Source organism: Neofelis nebulosa, chromosome 3, assembly GCF_028018385.1.
Source record: "Neofelis nebulosa isolate mNeoNeb1 chromosome 3, mNeoNeb1.pri, whole genome shotgun sequence".
Lineage (NCBI taxonomy): Eukaryota > Metazoa > Chordata > Mammalia > Carnivora > Felidae > Neofelis > Neofelis nebulosa.
The window spans coordinates 55,323,095-55,338,858 of NC_080784.1; the positions used below are offsets into that span (position 1 = coordinate 55,323,095).

General features: G+C 42.1%; 1 protein-coding gene across 3 annotated transcripts in view; it reads left to right on the plus strand.

Moving 5' to 3' along the window:
- Positions 1-9,130: 9,130 nt before the first annotated feature.
- The window catches only part of HPGD (15-hydroxyprostaglandin dehydrogenase), a 29,969-nt gene continuing 23,335 nt past the window's right edge, over positions 9,131-15,764 (plus strand). Inside the window, exons 1-3 of one of the 3 annotated variants that reach the window (XR_009259171.1) lie at positions 9,131-9,452; positions 9,784-9,907; positions 13,560-13,666. Coding sequence is in view for 1 of the 3 variants with exons in the window: in XM_058720868.1 (XP_058576851.1) it covers positions 9,360-9,452; positions 9,784-9,907; positions 13,560-13,666 (324 nt within the window). In the remaining 2 variants the exon portion in view is untranslated. Of the gene's footprint in view, positions 9,453-9,783; positions 9,908-13,559; positions 13,667-14,093; positions 15,251-15,764 lie in introns of those variants that run through there. The other 2 variants (XM_058720868.1, XM_058720869.1) reach the window with 2 other exon arrangements.

Consider the following 15,764-nt stretch of genomic DNA (forward strand, 5'->3'; position numbering starts at 1 on the left):
TAAGAATCACCCACAACAATCTCTTCCCTGTCCTATTATCATTCTTTGCTTCCTGTTTGCAAAAATGTCTAAGCCTGACTTAGAAAGAGTATGGGGGGAGAAAGGGAGGAGAAAGACAGAAAAAAGGAGGAAAGAGGCAGGGGATTAGGGAAGCAAGGAGAAGCAGAATCCTTAGAGGGACTCTCCACTTTACCCAAGCTGTGATGTTACAGCTGAGAAACCTGAGCATTTGGTCTGCAAATGCTCACATGTGGCTTATTCACATGGGCCCATACCAGGGCAAATTCTCTTGACTTGCAAGTCACAAATCCTAAAAGTTTCCAAGTCTGGATTTCTATTATGTATTCTAACTCTTCGTACCAAAGATAGATTCACTGACTGGTTTTTTTTGCCCTAATTTATGAAGTTTGTTAAATTTATTACCTTAAAAACCGTAAGAATTTATGAAACATGGAAAATCACATATTAAAAGAGTCTCTTCAAAGTTTAGGCAATGGGCTTTTGAATATTACCCTTTATTGTTACCAGGTACTAAAGACCAGGACCCATATTGACATCAGCTCAAAAAATTCTCATCACTGGGGCCCCTGGGTGGCGCAGTCGGTTAAGCGTCCGACTTCAGCCAGGTCACGATCTCGCGGTCCGTGAGTTCGAGCCCTGCGTCAGGCTCTGGGCTGATGGCTCGGAGCCTGGAGCCTGTTTCCGATTCTGTGTCTCCCTCTCTCTCTGCCCCTCCCCCGTTCATGCTCTGTCTCTCTCTGTCCCAAAAATAAATAAAAAACGTTGAAAAAAAAAAATTAAAAAAAAAAAATTCTCATCACCAATGGCATATCAGCAACATTCACACATTCTAGACTCTAAATCTTCCCTCTACAGAGGATTTTGGTTGTACATTTGAGTGTATTGAGGCTTAGATCAGTTGTCCTGATACTTTCCGGAAGGCTTCCTGTCTGATAAGGCCTCCTCTCCCCAAAAATGAATGCAGTAGTTCTCGCCCTGATGCGTAGGAGGGTCGGAAAATGATAAAGAATCCCCTTACTTGCAGGAAATTTACATTTCCTTCTACTCACCATACTGGGAAATGCGAAAAGACTCATCTGATTGCCCTTCTCTGACCAAGACAGTTAAATCGCCAAAGAGACAAGCAGGCCCGTCCTAAAAGATTTTCTAGGATGTTACCCAAAACTTCAGCAAGAATAAATAACTTCCCACAGATGAACAGCTCAGCTCAGTACAAAAAAAATTGCCTTCCCCAAATTTAAAACCCAAATGTGCAAAGTCCTAATATCCAGAATTATATATATTTTTTTCACTTTTATAAAGGGTGCTACCAACTCTAAACAGAAAACAAGCCAATGCAAACGTGAATGGGCGATTGTCACCAGAGATTTCATTGATGTTCTTCTGCTTGATTCTGTCCTGTCAGGTTGATTCTTGTGGTTGGCATCCTGATGGAGTCTTCAACTCCCTTGCTGTCCTTACCAGTGTTCGAATCCCTTTGTCCTTCCCAAGCCCGTAAATTCTGTAACAGTACAACAGGATAAATACAGTCTTGCCCCTGACTTCAACTCATTCTCCAAGCACAACTAAGCTAATCTTTCAAACGCCCAAATCTGAGAGGTCTCTGGTTTTTATTTTTTATTTATTTATTTATTTATTTATTTATTTATTTTTTTTTTTTTATTTATTTTTGGGACAGAGAGAGACAGAGCATGAACGGGGGAGGGGCAGACAGAGAGGGAGACACAGAATCGGAAACAGGCTCCAGGCTCTGAGCCATCAGCCCAGAGCCTGACGCGGGGCTCGAACTCACGGACCGCGAGATCGTGACCTGGCTGAAGTCGGACGCTTAACCGACTGCACCACCCAGGCGCCCCAAGAGGTCTCTGGTTTTTAAAACCATCCAGCGACTTCCTACCATCCGAGAGTGAAATCTGAAGCCCATTTCATGGCTTAAAGGTTCTTTGTGGTCTGGTTCTCGCCTTTTTCTCCAGCCTCATCTTCTGCATTCCTATCCCCCACCCAAGCTCTCGTCTTTCTTCTGTTTGAATACATAGCACTCTCCCTTCCCGTTAGACCCCAGAATCTTCAGATCTCCCTGTTTACACCACCCTCTCTCCTGCTCCCTCGAGGAGAGACATCTGTCAGGTTTCAGGAGACCTAGCACTTTCTCAAGGAGACTAGCCTCTCCCCAGTCACACCTTACTATGTTACCTCCCTCTAACATGTGTGTGCTCCCACACACCTGCCTGTGTCCAAGTTATTGTCTGCCTCCCCAGTCAGGTGAGGTTTTAAGGTCCATGGGAATAGGGCCCTGTGTTTATTTTAATGCATGTTCTCACATCGTGGTGCTGGACATATCTTTGGTGCCTAAGAATAAATCATACAAGTCATATAAACATAACATATTAACTAGACGTTACTTGAGAGCAGTTGTTTACAAATGATGCTGACCAGCATCAGGTACAGCAATTATTCAGATTCTTTTCCCTCAATCCTCAGATCTCCTGCAAGAAAGGGATTTCTTTTTCCTCTCCCTCCTTGTCACAGATTACCAACACATGAGCATTTGGCAGGTATAACCTTGACCATTCTTCTCCCATTATTTTTGCCTCCCAGCCCTTACTATTCACAGGATGTGTCGATTACAAGTCACAAAACTGGCTCAATCCTTAATGCGTGTATAGGGTTCCCCAATGCAGTGTAGTCAATAAGCAGACTTCCCGTTCTAAACTGGAAAACCTATCTGTTGTAGGGTGAATTGTGTCCACCGCCGACTTCTGCAAATTCATTGGTTGAAGCCCTCGGTACCTCAGAATGTGAGTATATTTGGAGATGAGGTCTTTAAAAAGGTGATTATGTTAAAAAAAAAAAAAAAAAAGGGAAAGAAGGCCTTTAGGGTTGTCCCAAATCCAATCTGACTGGTATCCTTCTAAGAAGAGGAAATTTGAGGGGCACCTGGGTGGCTCAGTCGGTTGACTTTGGCTCGGGTCATGATCTCATGGTTCATGGGTTCGAGCCCCGTGTCAGGCTCTGTGCCGACAGCTCAGAGTCTGGAGCCTGCTTTGGATTCTGTGTCTCCCTCTCTCTCTGACCCTCCCATGCTCATGCTCTGTCTGTCTCTGTCTCAAAAATACACAAACATTAAGAAGAGGAAATTTGAATAGGCAGGGAGACACCAGGGGCATGTGCACAGAGCAAAGATCAGGTGAGGCCACAGGGAGAAGGCAGCCATCTGGGAGCCAAGGGAGAGGTCTCAGGAGAAACCAGACCTTCCAACACCTTGATCTTGGACTTCCAGCTTCCAGAACCGTGAAAAATAAATTTCTGTTGTTTAAGCCACAGCGTCTGTGGTATTTTGTTATGGTGGCCCCAGCAGATGGATACACTGTGAAAGTTTGAAATTAATTACCTGTATTCTGGAGCTGAAAACCTATGCTTCTCATCACGGTTTTTCCATTTTTAACAAAGTCTTTATATCTAAATCCAGGAAGAAATATGAACATTAAGGAAGAACTTAATACTAATAATTCATGGGTCACCAAATATGTGCCAGGCACTGTTCTAGGTGCTTCATGGTATGTCAACCTATTCTGCACTGAACAGCTCAGGAAGCAGGACTACAGAGGTTGAGCGATCAGCTCCAGATCGTACAATTAGCAGAGAGGAAAAGACCGCATTTGAATGTACACCTGCCTGAGACAGCAGAGTCGTAAAGAGAGCAAAGGCTCTGGAGCTCCATGGCTCGGTTTGAACCCAGGTTTGCTGCTAAAAGTCAGAGTGTGAACTTTGGGACAGGTCACTTGTCCTCCACGAGCCTCAGTTTCTTCATCTGTAAAACGGCGATAATAACATTGATCTTGTAGGCTTGGCAAAAGGATGAAATGAGAGAACACACAAAAGAACAAGAACATAGTATATATTCAAAGCTCCCCTCTTCTAGCTCGTGCAGGCGGAGTCAAAATGAGAATCCTTGACCCTAATCTTTGCAGAAACTGCCTTATTTCAGCAGTGCTTTTTGGTTTTAGTAAAGAAAAGAATCTACTTCTATATTGATTTATATGTGAGCATTTAAAAATTACTAAGCTGATACCTATCAGGTGACTGATTTGCCTCTCTCTTTAAGCTGGGCCTGTGACTAGTTGTATCTTGGGATGTCTGCGTTCACCCCAGGCAGGGGATGTAGGAAAATCAAGTTAAGACTGGCTTGTCTTAACAGGTCAGAACTGAACCAACAAAGACTAGTGTGTGTATGAAAATATATATATTTGATTGGGAATTCTGACTTGAATTTAAATCTATTTTTAACTTGTATTTCTTAAATCACGATTTAATCACGGCTAAAACTACTGCTCTGCTGTGATTACCTCGAAAGGAAAAATTTAATTAAAAACCAAAAGGGACGCCTGGGTGGCTCAGTCAGTTAAGCATCGACTTCGGCTCAGGTCATGATCTCACAGTTCGTGAGTTCAGGACCCTCGTTGGGCTCTGTGCTGACAGCTCAGCCTGGAGCCTGCTTCAGATTCTGTGCCTCCCTCAATCGTTCTCTGCCCCTCCCCCCCTCATGCTCTGTCTCTCTCTCTCTCAAGAAGAAATAAAACATTAAAAAATGCTTTAAAATAATAAATAAATAAATAAATAAATAAAAGCAAAAAGAAAAAAGAAAAAAGTACCACTCAGTACCACGTCTTGACTCAAAAACACTTCCTTCAATTTTCTAGGTAGATGACCTTGGCCAAATTCCCTAATGTCCTTAAACTCATTTTCCTCATCTGTAAAATGGCCGCAATGATTCACTGTTTGTTCGTAAATGATAAATGCAGTGATACACACACACACACACACACAAACACACACACACATATATGTGTGCTTCGAGAAAAAGGCATTTTCACAGCATTTGCTATGTGCCAGTCACTGGCCTGAGCACTCTACCTGAATTTATTTAACTCAGTTTAGTCTTTACAACAACCTTATGAAGTAGGTATTATTTCATCCTCATTTAACGGATGAAGAAGCTGAGATTCAGAGAGTGAAGTAACTTATTCAAGGTCACAAAGCTAGTAGGTAGTACTGAGAAAAGCCACCCCTTTTAATTTGACTGTTATTGAATTTCATTTTATCTGTTTTCATTTAAACAGAACTTTGTTCAAAATTACTAAATAAGGGGCGCCTGGGTGGCTCAGTCAGTTAAGCATCCGACTTCGGGTCGGGTCATGATCTCGCGGTTCACAAGTTCAAGCCCCACGTCGGGCTCTGCAGCTAGCTCAGAGCCTGGATCCTGCTTCGGATTCTGTGACTCCCTGTCTCTCTCTGCCCCTCCCCTGCTTATGCTCTGTCTCTCTCTGTCTCTCAAAAAATAAATAAATAAACTTAGGGGCGCCTGGGTGGCTCAGTCGGTTAAGCGTCCGACTTCGGCTCAGGTCATGATCTCGCGGTCCGTGAGTTCGAGCCCCACGTCGGGCTCTGGGCTGACAGCTCAGAGCCTGGAGCCTGTTTCGGATTCTGTGTCTCCCTCTCTCTGACCCTCCCCCGTTCATGCTCTGTCTCTCTGTCTCTCAAAAAATAAATAAACTTAAAAAAGTATTAAATAAAATATAACCTATTAATAAGAATACTTCACAAAATTATGTGATGGTTTGTTTCAGATTTAACTTAGTTTTACCTAGGAATTATTTTCTTAAGTGTACAAACTATATTGATGATAAAATTGTATAGCTAATGTAAATGAAACTAAATACTGCTATCACATAGAAGCTGAGAAATATATATTAGAAACCACAGGGGTGTGCTTACTGGGTATAGAATATACTATATATAATGTCCTGTAGACATATTTTTTAAAGTTTATTTGTTTATTTTGAAGGGGGGTGGAGAAAGTGAGTGGGGGAAGGGCAGAGAGAAAGGGAGAGAGAGAGAGAGAGAGAGAGAGAGAGAGAAAACCTCAAGCAGGCTCTGCACTGTCAGCGCAGAGTCCGATGCAGGGCTCGAACTCACAAACCATGAGCTCGTGAACCAAGCTGAAATCAAGAGTTGGACACTTAACCAACTGAGCCACCTGGGCACCCCTCCTGTAGATAGTTTTAAGTCAAAATGTACATTTAATATAAAATATCAAAACACTCCGCTTCAAAAATTACCATACCAATGTACTTTTTTCCATTCTTACTTTTACGTTATACAAAAAGGTAATCATAATATACAGGAAATCTCACCATCTAGTTCAAATTTTCCATCTTCTGTCAAACACATCTTTCATATTTATCTGTACTTTTCTTCACCCCACATGTGCAAGCACACACTTTGGGTGGCCTTGTACTGGATGCTGGAGATATCCAGAGAAAAGGACCCTGAGCTGGACACATAGATGGTAAGCTCATCAGAAGGATATGATTGGTGTTTCCACTGTAGAGTTTTCATAGATGAATTGGAAGACAAGAAAAGAAAGTGGGTGGGGAAGTATCCTCAGGCAAGCAGACAGAGAATGGCAAAGACCTGGGGCTTGGAAAGTGGAGTAGGTTTGAAATGATTTTGCTTCCTAGACTATAAAGAGGAACTCCAAGAAAGATGTGGGCGTGGAATGCCCCACCTCCTATGCAGTGTCCTAGAGTCTGGATATTTTAAGGACATTAAAAGCAAGAATGTCCAAACGTGACTGGATCTATATTTTAGAACTTTTACTGGGAAGAGTGTGGAAACTGAATTGGATTTAAGAAATTTGTGGGCAAAGTAATTCAGGATGTTAACAGCTACTGTGATCACAGGAGAAAGTATAAGAAAGTATGTGATCACTGAACAAAGACAGTGACAATGGAAACTGAGAAGAAAGGTAGTTAAAGGTGCTAACTTTGCTCTAGATCCCAGTCCTTCCTATGTGCTATAAACAAACAAAAAACTGTTTCTCACATTTTTTTCTATCTCTTGTATATTATTTATTAACAATCCAGAAGTAATTAGTTAAAACAGATATTTATTGTATTACTGTGTACCAGGCATTAGAATAGTGCTTTATAAGTAATACCTAATTTAATTTTCACCAAAGTCTTATAGGAACTGCTACTTTACTAAGAAAAAGTCTGAGGCACAGAAGGTAAAGCAACGTGCCCACGGTCACCCTGCTGGTCAGTAGCAGAGGCAAGATCCAAACCCATTTTGTCTGAACCCAAAGCTGACACTCTTATGTCTCACCCACCCACCTCCAGGCTGTTTCCGGTTCCTCGTACTCTCATGGACTCCTCGCCTCATAAGCTGAATCAGTCCTCCTGTCCCTCCTTAAAGGACAAACTTATTTTCCCTCTAATCTTTCCAACTGCTGTCCAATCTATTTCTTTCCATGTAATGTCTTGAACTCCTGCAATACCTATCTTCTTGCCAGCCATTTTCTTCTTAAATCTCAGCCCTTTGGTTTCTGTGCCTTGTAAATTTACTCACACTAATTATTGTTTTGAAAAATTCAAAGCATTTCTCCATCCTCCTTTTCATTGTGCTCTTTAGGATACTTTGTGTAATTAACTGCTCCTTTCTTCTTGAAGCTCTTTTCCCCCATATGTGCTGGCCTTCCCAACATGGTCCAATGTCACTGTTGCAGTTCCTTCTCTGTTTCTTTTGTCAGTTCTTTTCTGTTGAAGAACTTGTTCTTCTATCCTCTGTGCATGCTACTTGAGGTTTTTATTTCCTTTTTTTTTTTTTTTTGTCCTCTGCTGTTCTCTCTCAGTATGATCTCTCAACTTACTCTTCATATTATGACTCTTTTAATTATTGTGATGGAATGTAAGTCTCTCTCTCCCTTCATTTCTCAATATTTTTTGAAGATCTAATTTCAAACTAACTTGGAGGTCTTTCTTCCGAGGCTTACTGATATGTATTTTACAGGGCCTCCCCAGCTTCCCTAAACACCTTCACTGCTGACCGGGTCACCTTCCCCCATATCTCCTGTAAGCAGCAAAGTACACAAAGGATTCATTCTGCTCTTAGTTTAAAACCTTTTTCCTGACTTTCATCTCCCTGGTGCTTAGATTTCTTTGTTCATAAAGACAAACGCCAACCTGGTATTATGCTTACAGGATTAAAACTGAAGGGGCGCCTGGGTGGCTCAGTCATTAAGTGTCCAACTTCAGCTGAGGTCATGATCTCGCAGTTTGTGGGTTTGAGCCCTGCTTCGGGCTCTGTGCTGACAGCTCAGAGCCTGGAACCTGCTTTGGATTCTGTGTCTCCCTCTCTCTCTGTTCCTCCCTGGCTTGTGCTCTGTCTCCTTCTCTCTCTCTCAAAAATAAATAAACATTACAAAAATAATTTTAAATAAAATTGAAACCTGTAGGTGATAACAAGGGGGGGAAAAAGTGACTAGGTCAGAAGAATAGCCATGGCGAAAAATAGCCATGGCTGAATCCATCTTGGATACACAGCCGGCACTCAGGCTCCTGAAAGAAAACTTTCTGTCCCATACTTGCAACTCAGAGCCTCCACAGCTAGTATGATTCAACGAGTAAGCATTCCATTGAACCAACAGTTCACCAGGCTAAAAGCGACTCTGGAAGTCCTGGGCAAGTAAATGATTACCATTCTGTGGAGCCCTCTCAAGATGACACACGGTTGACACTGATCTGAAACAGAAGTGCCAAACCTTAAAGTCCCAGCCTTGAAGTGATATGATTTAGGGGTCTTCGGTCAGAGCGCAGTTCGATTATCTCTAATGTCTGTACAAGACTGTCAACCGCACAACTAAGTTAAAAAAAGAAAGAAAGAAAGAGAGAGATAGAGAAAGAAAGAAAGAAAGAAAGAAAGAAAGAAAGAAAACAATGGTGCTAGTTACCTCTGCACCCCACCCCCATCCGCACCCCAATCGCCATGAGATGGGAATTCAGACATAAACTTGGATACAAACAGCAACACCCCTAAAATTTCGCTTCGTTTGCTTGTTTTTGTTTCTGATTCGGGGGAGTGGGGGGGTAGCAGACAGAGGAGGCCCTGAGGGTTGGAGGGGGACACCAAGCTCCCAAACCCCTCCCTCCTCCGCTCTCCTTTTATCCGGGGGGGTGGGGGGGGGTCTTCGGCGCACTGAATGAAGGTAATCTTTTTTAGAAACAACTTCTCTGTTTTCCCTGTCAGCGCCCTGCCAGCCACAGGCTCTGACCCGGGCAGCGAGTCAGGAAGGCAAAGATCGCGAAGCCTGGCGCCCCGGAGCGCTCAGCGCCAGGTGACACAGCCGTGGGCTCCCCGGCGCGGGCTTGACAGTTTCATCCCCGCCCACTCGCAGGAGAGCGCCCCGCCGGGCTGCACGCGCGCGCGCAGGGGGCCATAAAAGCTGCGGCGGCGCGGAGACGCCGAGCTCGCCCACCGCCCGGAGCAGCGGCCGCGTCATGCATGTGAACGGCAAAGTGGCGCTGGTGACCGGCGCGGCGCAGGGCATCGGCAGGGCCTTTGCGGAGGCGCTCCTGCACAAGGGCGCCAAGGTAAGCGTTGGCGCCCGCCCCCCCCCCCCCCCCCCCCCGGGAAACGTGTCTTCCCACCCGGAGACTCGCCCACCGGTCAGAGGACTCCTGGCGAGCTCGGGGCGGGAGGGGCGGGGGGTTGCTGCGCCCCAGGTTGCCCACCTTTGCCACTTTCAAAAGCTGCTGAGGCTGACGGTCTGGAGCAGACCTCGAAGGCGGTGGGGAGAGACCCCGAATTTTAATTGCGGAGTTTGAGGTCCAAGAAGGGGGAGCGTCCCGGTGTGTATTTACTGTTCGTCCGGCTGTTTGTTTCACAAGCTGCGCAGAACCTCGATTCCTCTGCTCTTTATAGGTAGCGCTGGTCGACTGGAACCTTGAAGCAGGTGTAAAGTGTAAAGCTGCCCTGGATGAGCAGTTTGAACCGCAGAAGACTCTGTTCATCCAGTGCGATGTGGCTGACCAGGAACAATTGAGAGGTAAGAGAGGGGAATCAGTCCATCAGCACGGAACATGCCTTGAACAAGCAACAACCTGAAGGCAGCCCGGGCCGGAGCGCCAGCTTGGGTGCAGGCATATGCAAGGCTACCTCCTGGAGAGCAGCTATTTAATAAGCTCCAAGGCTACCTCCTGGAGAGCAGCTATTTAATAAGCTCCGAAAGATAGCTTGGACTGTTATGTTTCCTGCCGACATCCCCATAGCCATGAAAACTAAGAGGGGGAAAACCAAGACTGTTTGAGAAATCTTTTATTTTATTTTTTTTTTAATTTTGGCAGCACGTAATGTAATCAAAATTCCTTTGTGTATTCAAAGACCGTGCTGCTACAGGGATTATTAAATGATTGAAATTGCAGATGGAACTTGGAAAGCTGAAGTAGGCTAAGGGACTGTGGCAAACAACTTCTTCCAGAATGCTGGAAGATGCAGAGTTCAATGACAACCAAATGTGGCAATGTTTCCTTTTAAACATACTAGAATGCAAGATCAAGGATCATCATCGCAGACGTGCTAGATGCAATCAACTAAATGTTCTCTCTGGGTTTTCCCCTATGAAATGGTACTTTAAAAATAATAATAGTTCTACTGCAGTGTTAGAATCACAGAAGAAAAGTTTCTATCAGACTTTCCTCAATGCTTTCCTGTTTCCGTCTACTCCCTTAAAATAGACCCATCTACTTGTGAGAGATCAAGGACAGTATTGGCACGGAGACTAAACAGGATTGGTCATATGGAGGTTTGGTAGATCTGCATGGAAAATATACATTTTTTTTTTCTGGAAAAAAAAAACCCAGAAAAATAAAATATACATATTTCACAAAGTTTTATTGGAAGACTCAGTAAATGCGGGGCACATCTTTAATGAAGGGGCCAGAAATTTTCCATAAAAGTCATGCTAGTACTCCTGTTCTTAAAGAACACTGGATATGTGAATTTCTTTGAAAGTGTTGGGCTATTCTGTAGGAGAGTAAAGGTGGAGTGGTACATTAGAGGCAGGTTTTCCCCTGCTGTTAAAGGAAATTGTTTTATAGGAAATTATGTAATTAAATCTGAAAATGCTAAGACTTACAATATGACTTACAAGCTTAAGTAGAAGAGATCTGTGAACACAGTGCAATTGAACATATTTTGCAAGAGGGTAAAGTTTTGTTGATTGTGCATGATATTTTGGATCAAGGATAAAGTCATGCCAGACCCCAACATCCATGCTGATGAAATAGGAAACAGTATAGATCATCTGAAAGCTGTTTCTGCCTGAATTTATGTAGTTTCACATGTGACATTTAACCTTAATTGTTTTGCTTCCCAGTATTTAAAATTAGTATCTTGGCTGTAAACACATTCCTTAAGGATTGTGGAGGAAGAAATTCAGATACAGGAGTGACCAGGAGAAAGCATGTTGATCATGAGAAATCCACACATTGTCTGGACATCAGCATTTATTTGCATTTAAGGAAGACATGGCCTTGACTCTTCCAATTTCAGGATTTAATTCTGTGTACGAGTTTTGAAACTGTTTAGGTGGCGGCCGAGGGAGACTTCATTAAAATCATAAAAATACAGAGGTGAAAACTGTCTTAGAGATGATCTAGACAGAATTCATTTTGCAAATGAAAAAAATAGTGTGGAGAATTTAGGTAAATTACAGAGTGCCTCAGCTTATAAATGTCAGCAAGAGCTTAATCGTAAGCCCCGTGAGCCCCAAATTCAGTGGTAGATCGGAAAGAGAATGATGTATTATCTACTGATATGGGCAGAGTGTAAGGTATGCAGTAGAGACCAGGAGGAGGGAAGAAAAATTAAAGAAGCAGTTAGACTTACATACTTAACAACCGAAATCCTATAAGATGAATGTGGGGTTTTGAATTTTTTTTTCCTAACGTTTATTTATTTTTGAGACAGAGAGAGACAGAGCATGAACGGGGGAGGGTCAGAGAGAGGGAGACACAGAATCTGAAACAGGCTCCAGGCTCTGAGCTGTCAGCACAGAGCCCGACGCGGGGCTCGAACTCACGGACCGCGAGATCATGACCTGAGCCGAAATTGGCCGCCCAACAGACCGAGCCACCCAGGTGCCCCGAATGTGGGATTTTGAAGAGTAGAACATGCTTAGGATAGATGCAAAAATAGATAGATAGATAGATAGATAGATAGATAGATAGATAGATATTCCTTAGATGTTTTCTGCTGGAGGACCTTTTCCAGAATCAATTTGACATTTTAAGCAATTTAAAAATTCCATGAAAAAGTAAACAGCTTTTATTTTGTTGTTTTCTATTCCAGTATGGTAAAGTACTGTAAATAATGGCCTTTGTGATATTTCTGGCAATTAGCTTGCATAGTGATTTACCCACTTGGGAACTGATGAGCCCGTGTCCCCCTCAGTATGTCTCACGGTTGTTAGTAATTCTAGATTTCATTTCAATCAAAATAAAGTTTCTGTGACTTTACTTTTTTCAAGGAACCCATATACTGACCTCAAGACCAGAGAAGACATTTCTGTCCTATGGAAGAACAACCCCAATTGTTATCTGTAGTCTCAAGTAATAGAACTAGAACCAATGGTAAAAGGCCCAAGGAATCAGTTTAAATCTATAGAAGTATGTCAAAAACTGCTTTGATGATAAAGCCAAGTATGAACTGGCTAAGGAGGGTTTGCAAGGACTGGATATGTGGTTTGACAATGCCATGAATGACTTTCATGCCTTAGCATCTATGTGGGCTTTTACCCTGGTTGAACATAGCTTTTATACAAACTAGGAATACAAAACAGCAATAATAGTGAGAAAGAGAAAAGAATGAATGGTACATAATTCAAGTTGCAGTACCCAAATCAACTGAATGAAGTATATACACTTTTACTTCCTGGGCTATTAAAACTCCCTGAAATGGCCATAATGGATCTGAATACACAAGAAGACTTATGTTTAATATTACACTTTATAAAGATAATACAGCTTATTGAGAAAGGATGTTTGTCATAGTCTAAGCCAGAAAGCTTCAATAATGTCTTAAAGACAGACTGATACTGGCTGCCCAGATGGATTTGTAAGAGCTCTTAGTTTAGGATGCTCAGTTGTCTAAAATTTACTTCATTAAATTAAGAACTTCAGTGTACGTACAGGTCATCTACAGACCTTATTAAAGTTAAGATTCCGATTCAGTAGGTCTGTGGTGGTCACAGATTGTGGATTTATAACAAGTTCCCAGGTAATGCTGATTGATGTTCCTGGCTCACAAACCGTACTTCGAGAAGCAAGGCATTAAGTCACTATCTAAGAGTGTAATTTTCGTTATAAGAGTGAATACATGAAAATTGATTTCAGGGCACAGGGTAGGACTGAAATGTATATATGGAAAACAAGAACATATCTATATAATGTCTTCTTTTTTGGAGGTGCCTGGGTGGCTCAGTCAGTTGAGCGTCTGACTTCAGCTCAGGTCACGATCTCACAGTCTGTGAGTTCGAGCCCCGCGTCGGGCTCTGGGCTGATGGCTCAGAGCCTGGAGCCTGCTTCTGATTCTGTGTCTCCCTCTCTCTCTGCCCCTTCCCCGTTCATGCTCTGTCTCTCTCTGTCTCAAAAATAAATAAATGTTAAAAAAAAAATTTATAATGTCTTTTTTTTAATTAGATACTTTCAGAAAAGTTGTAGACCACTTTGGAAGATTGGACATTTTGGTCAATAACGCTGGAGTGAATAATGAGAAAAACTGGGAAAAAACTGTGCAAATTAATTTGGTAAGCTATCTTAGCCATGTTTTTACTGCCTGAACTTATTTTTAAAAAATGATGCTTTTAAAGGAAAAAAAGGTTCTTACATTCATGAAATCAATACAAAAACCTACAACGTAGAAAAAGGGAAGTTACAGAAAGCTAGGAAAAAAAGCATTTCCTTTTACAAATAGGAAGATATTTGAGACTTCTAATTATGCAGATAAATCTGTCTTAAAATCTTCAAAGGAAATATAAGAAAAAAAAACCCCACATAGTTTATTGCGTAACTTAGTAGTTGGCAAACTATGACCCACAGGCTCACCTAGCCTGTCACCTGTTTTTGTATGACCTGCAAGCTAAAAATGAGTCTTATATTTTTTAATGGTTGAAAAAATGTAAAAAGAAGAATATGAAGTACATAAATATACGAAATTCAGATATCAGTATCTATATAGTTTTATTTGAACACAGCTACAGTCATCCATCTGCATATTGGCTGTGGCTACTTTTTGCTACAACAGCAGAGTTGAATAGTGTGACAATGACCTTGTGGTGCACATTGACTAAACTATTTACCATCTGGCCCATTACAGAAAAAAAAAAATCTGTTAACCGTGGCTTAACTTACTTAAAAACTAAATCATTTTTAAAAATGTTTTATGTTTATTTATTTTTTAAAGAGAGAGAGAGAGAGAAAGTGCAAGCAGGGGAGGGGCCCAGAGAGAGGGAGACACAGAATTGGGAGCAGGCTCCAGGCCCTGAGCTGTCAGCACAGAGCTGACGTAGGGCTCGAACCCACAAACTGGGAGATCATGACCTGAGCCGAGGTTGGAGGCCCAACCGACTGAGCCACCAGGGTGCCCCTGAAAACTAAATCTTAATTTAATTCCAGAAATTTAACAGAAAATAAGGCTAAAGGGACAGTGAGACTTTGTAATTATTAAGATTTTTATCTTGAAAGTCGGTATGTGTGTACGTGTGCGTGTAATTTCTACAATGTTTGATGATCGTTTAGGTCTTGCTTAAATTACAAAAACGTCGAATAAAGAAATAAGATTTGTTTTATCCACTGTATTACAAGGTTGTTGGGTATCTCATTTTATAAACACACTTGACATAAGGTATTGGGATTTAGTAAAACTTAAACCTTAGGCAAACAAGTTGTCGGAGCTAAGCTGTAGGGGGGGGGTCATCCCGCCCTTGGTAAGGCCATTCGACTAGTTTTGCAAAGCAAGGATGTGTAAAGTACAGAGAGGCCACTAAGTGTGTTTAAGCATACAAGGAGTGGCCCCCTCCTTCATGATACCCTCCCGGGAGATGATAAACACCTTAAAAACAGGAACTGAGTTATGTTTTTGCTTTCTCTCTTTCCTTTCCTTCTTTCTTTCTTAGTAATCAACACAATATCTTGAAGATAGTGCTTAGTCAGTAAATGTTTGACTTGAATCTACATTCCCAGGAATGATTGCTTAACAGTAGTAACGTGGTGGGAGTAATGAGAATTATACTACCTCACAAAAGAGAGGAATGCATGAACACTCTGATAAGGATACAGAGTTGTTCCCCAAACTTGACAGATGCCTAAAGTCCTTTAACCAAGAGTGAGAGGTACTGTTTTAAAATACAAACAGGGGTGCCTACGTGGCTCAGTCGGTTGAATGTCAGACTCATGACTTCAGCGTAGGTCATGATCTCATGGTCTCAAGATCGAGACCCTCCTCCCCAAGCTGGGTGTGGAGCCTACTTAAGATTCTCTCTCTCTCTCTCTCTCTCTCTCTCTCTCTGTCTCTCTCTCTCTCTGCCCCTCCCCCATACTCTTTCTCTCAATCTCTCTCTCTGCCCCTCCCCCATATACTTTCTCTCAATCTCTCTCTCTCTCTAAAAAAAGAAAACTAAAGTACAAACACTCTCCTAATTCTTTTTAAAATTTGTCACAGGTGTTCCTAGATATCATGAGATTTCAAAAGAACTTTAAAATGTTATTTGTCAAGTTTCCCCCATATCTTTCTGGGATATATGTGTATGTTTAGAGACCTGTCAACTTTTATGTTATATTTGTCTCTTGCTGACAATATACTGTGAGCTCTTATTTTTAAAGCCATATGTGAGCATATCTGCATTG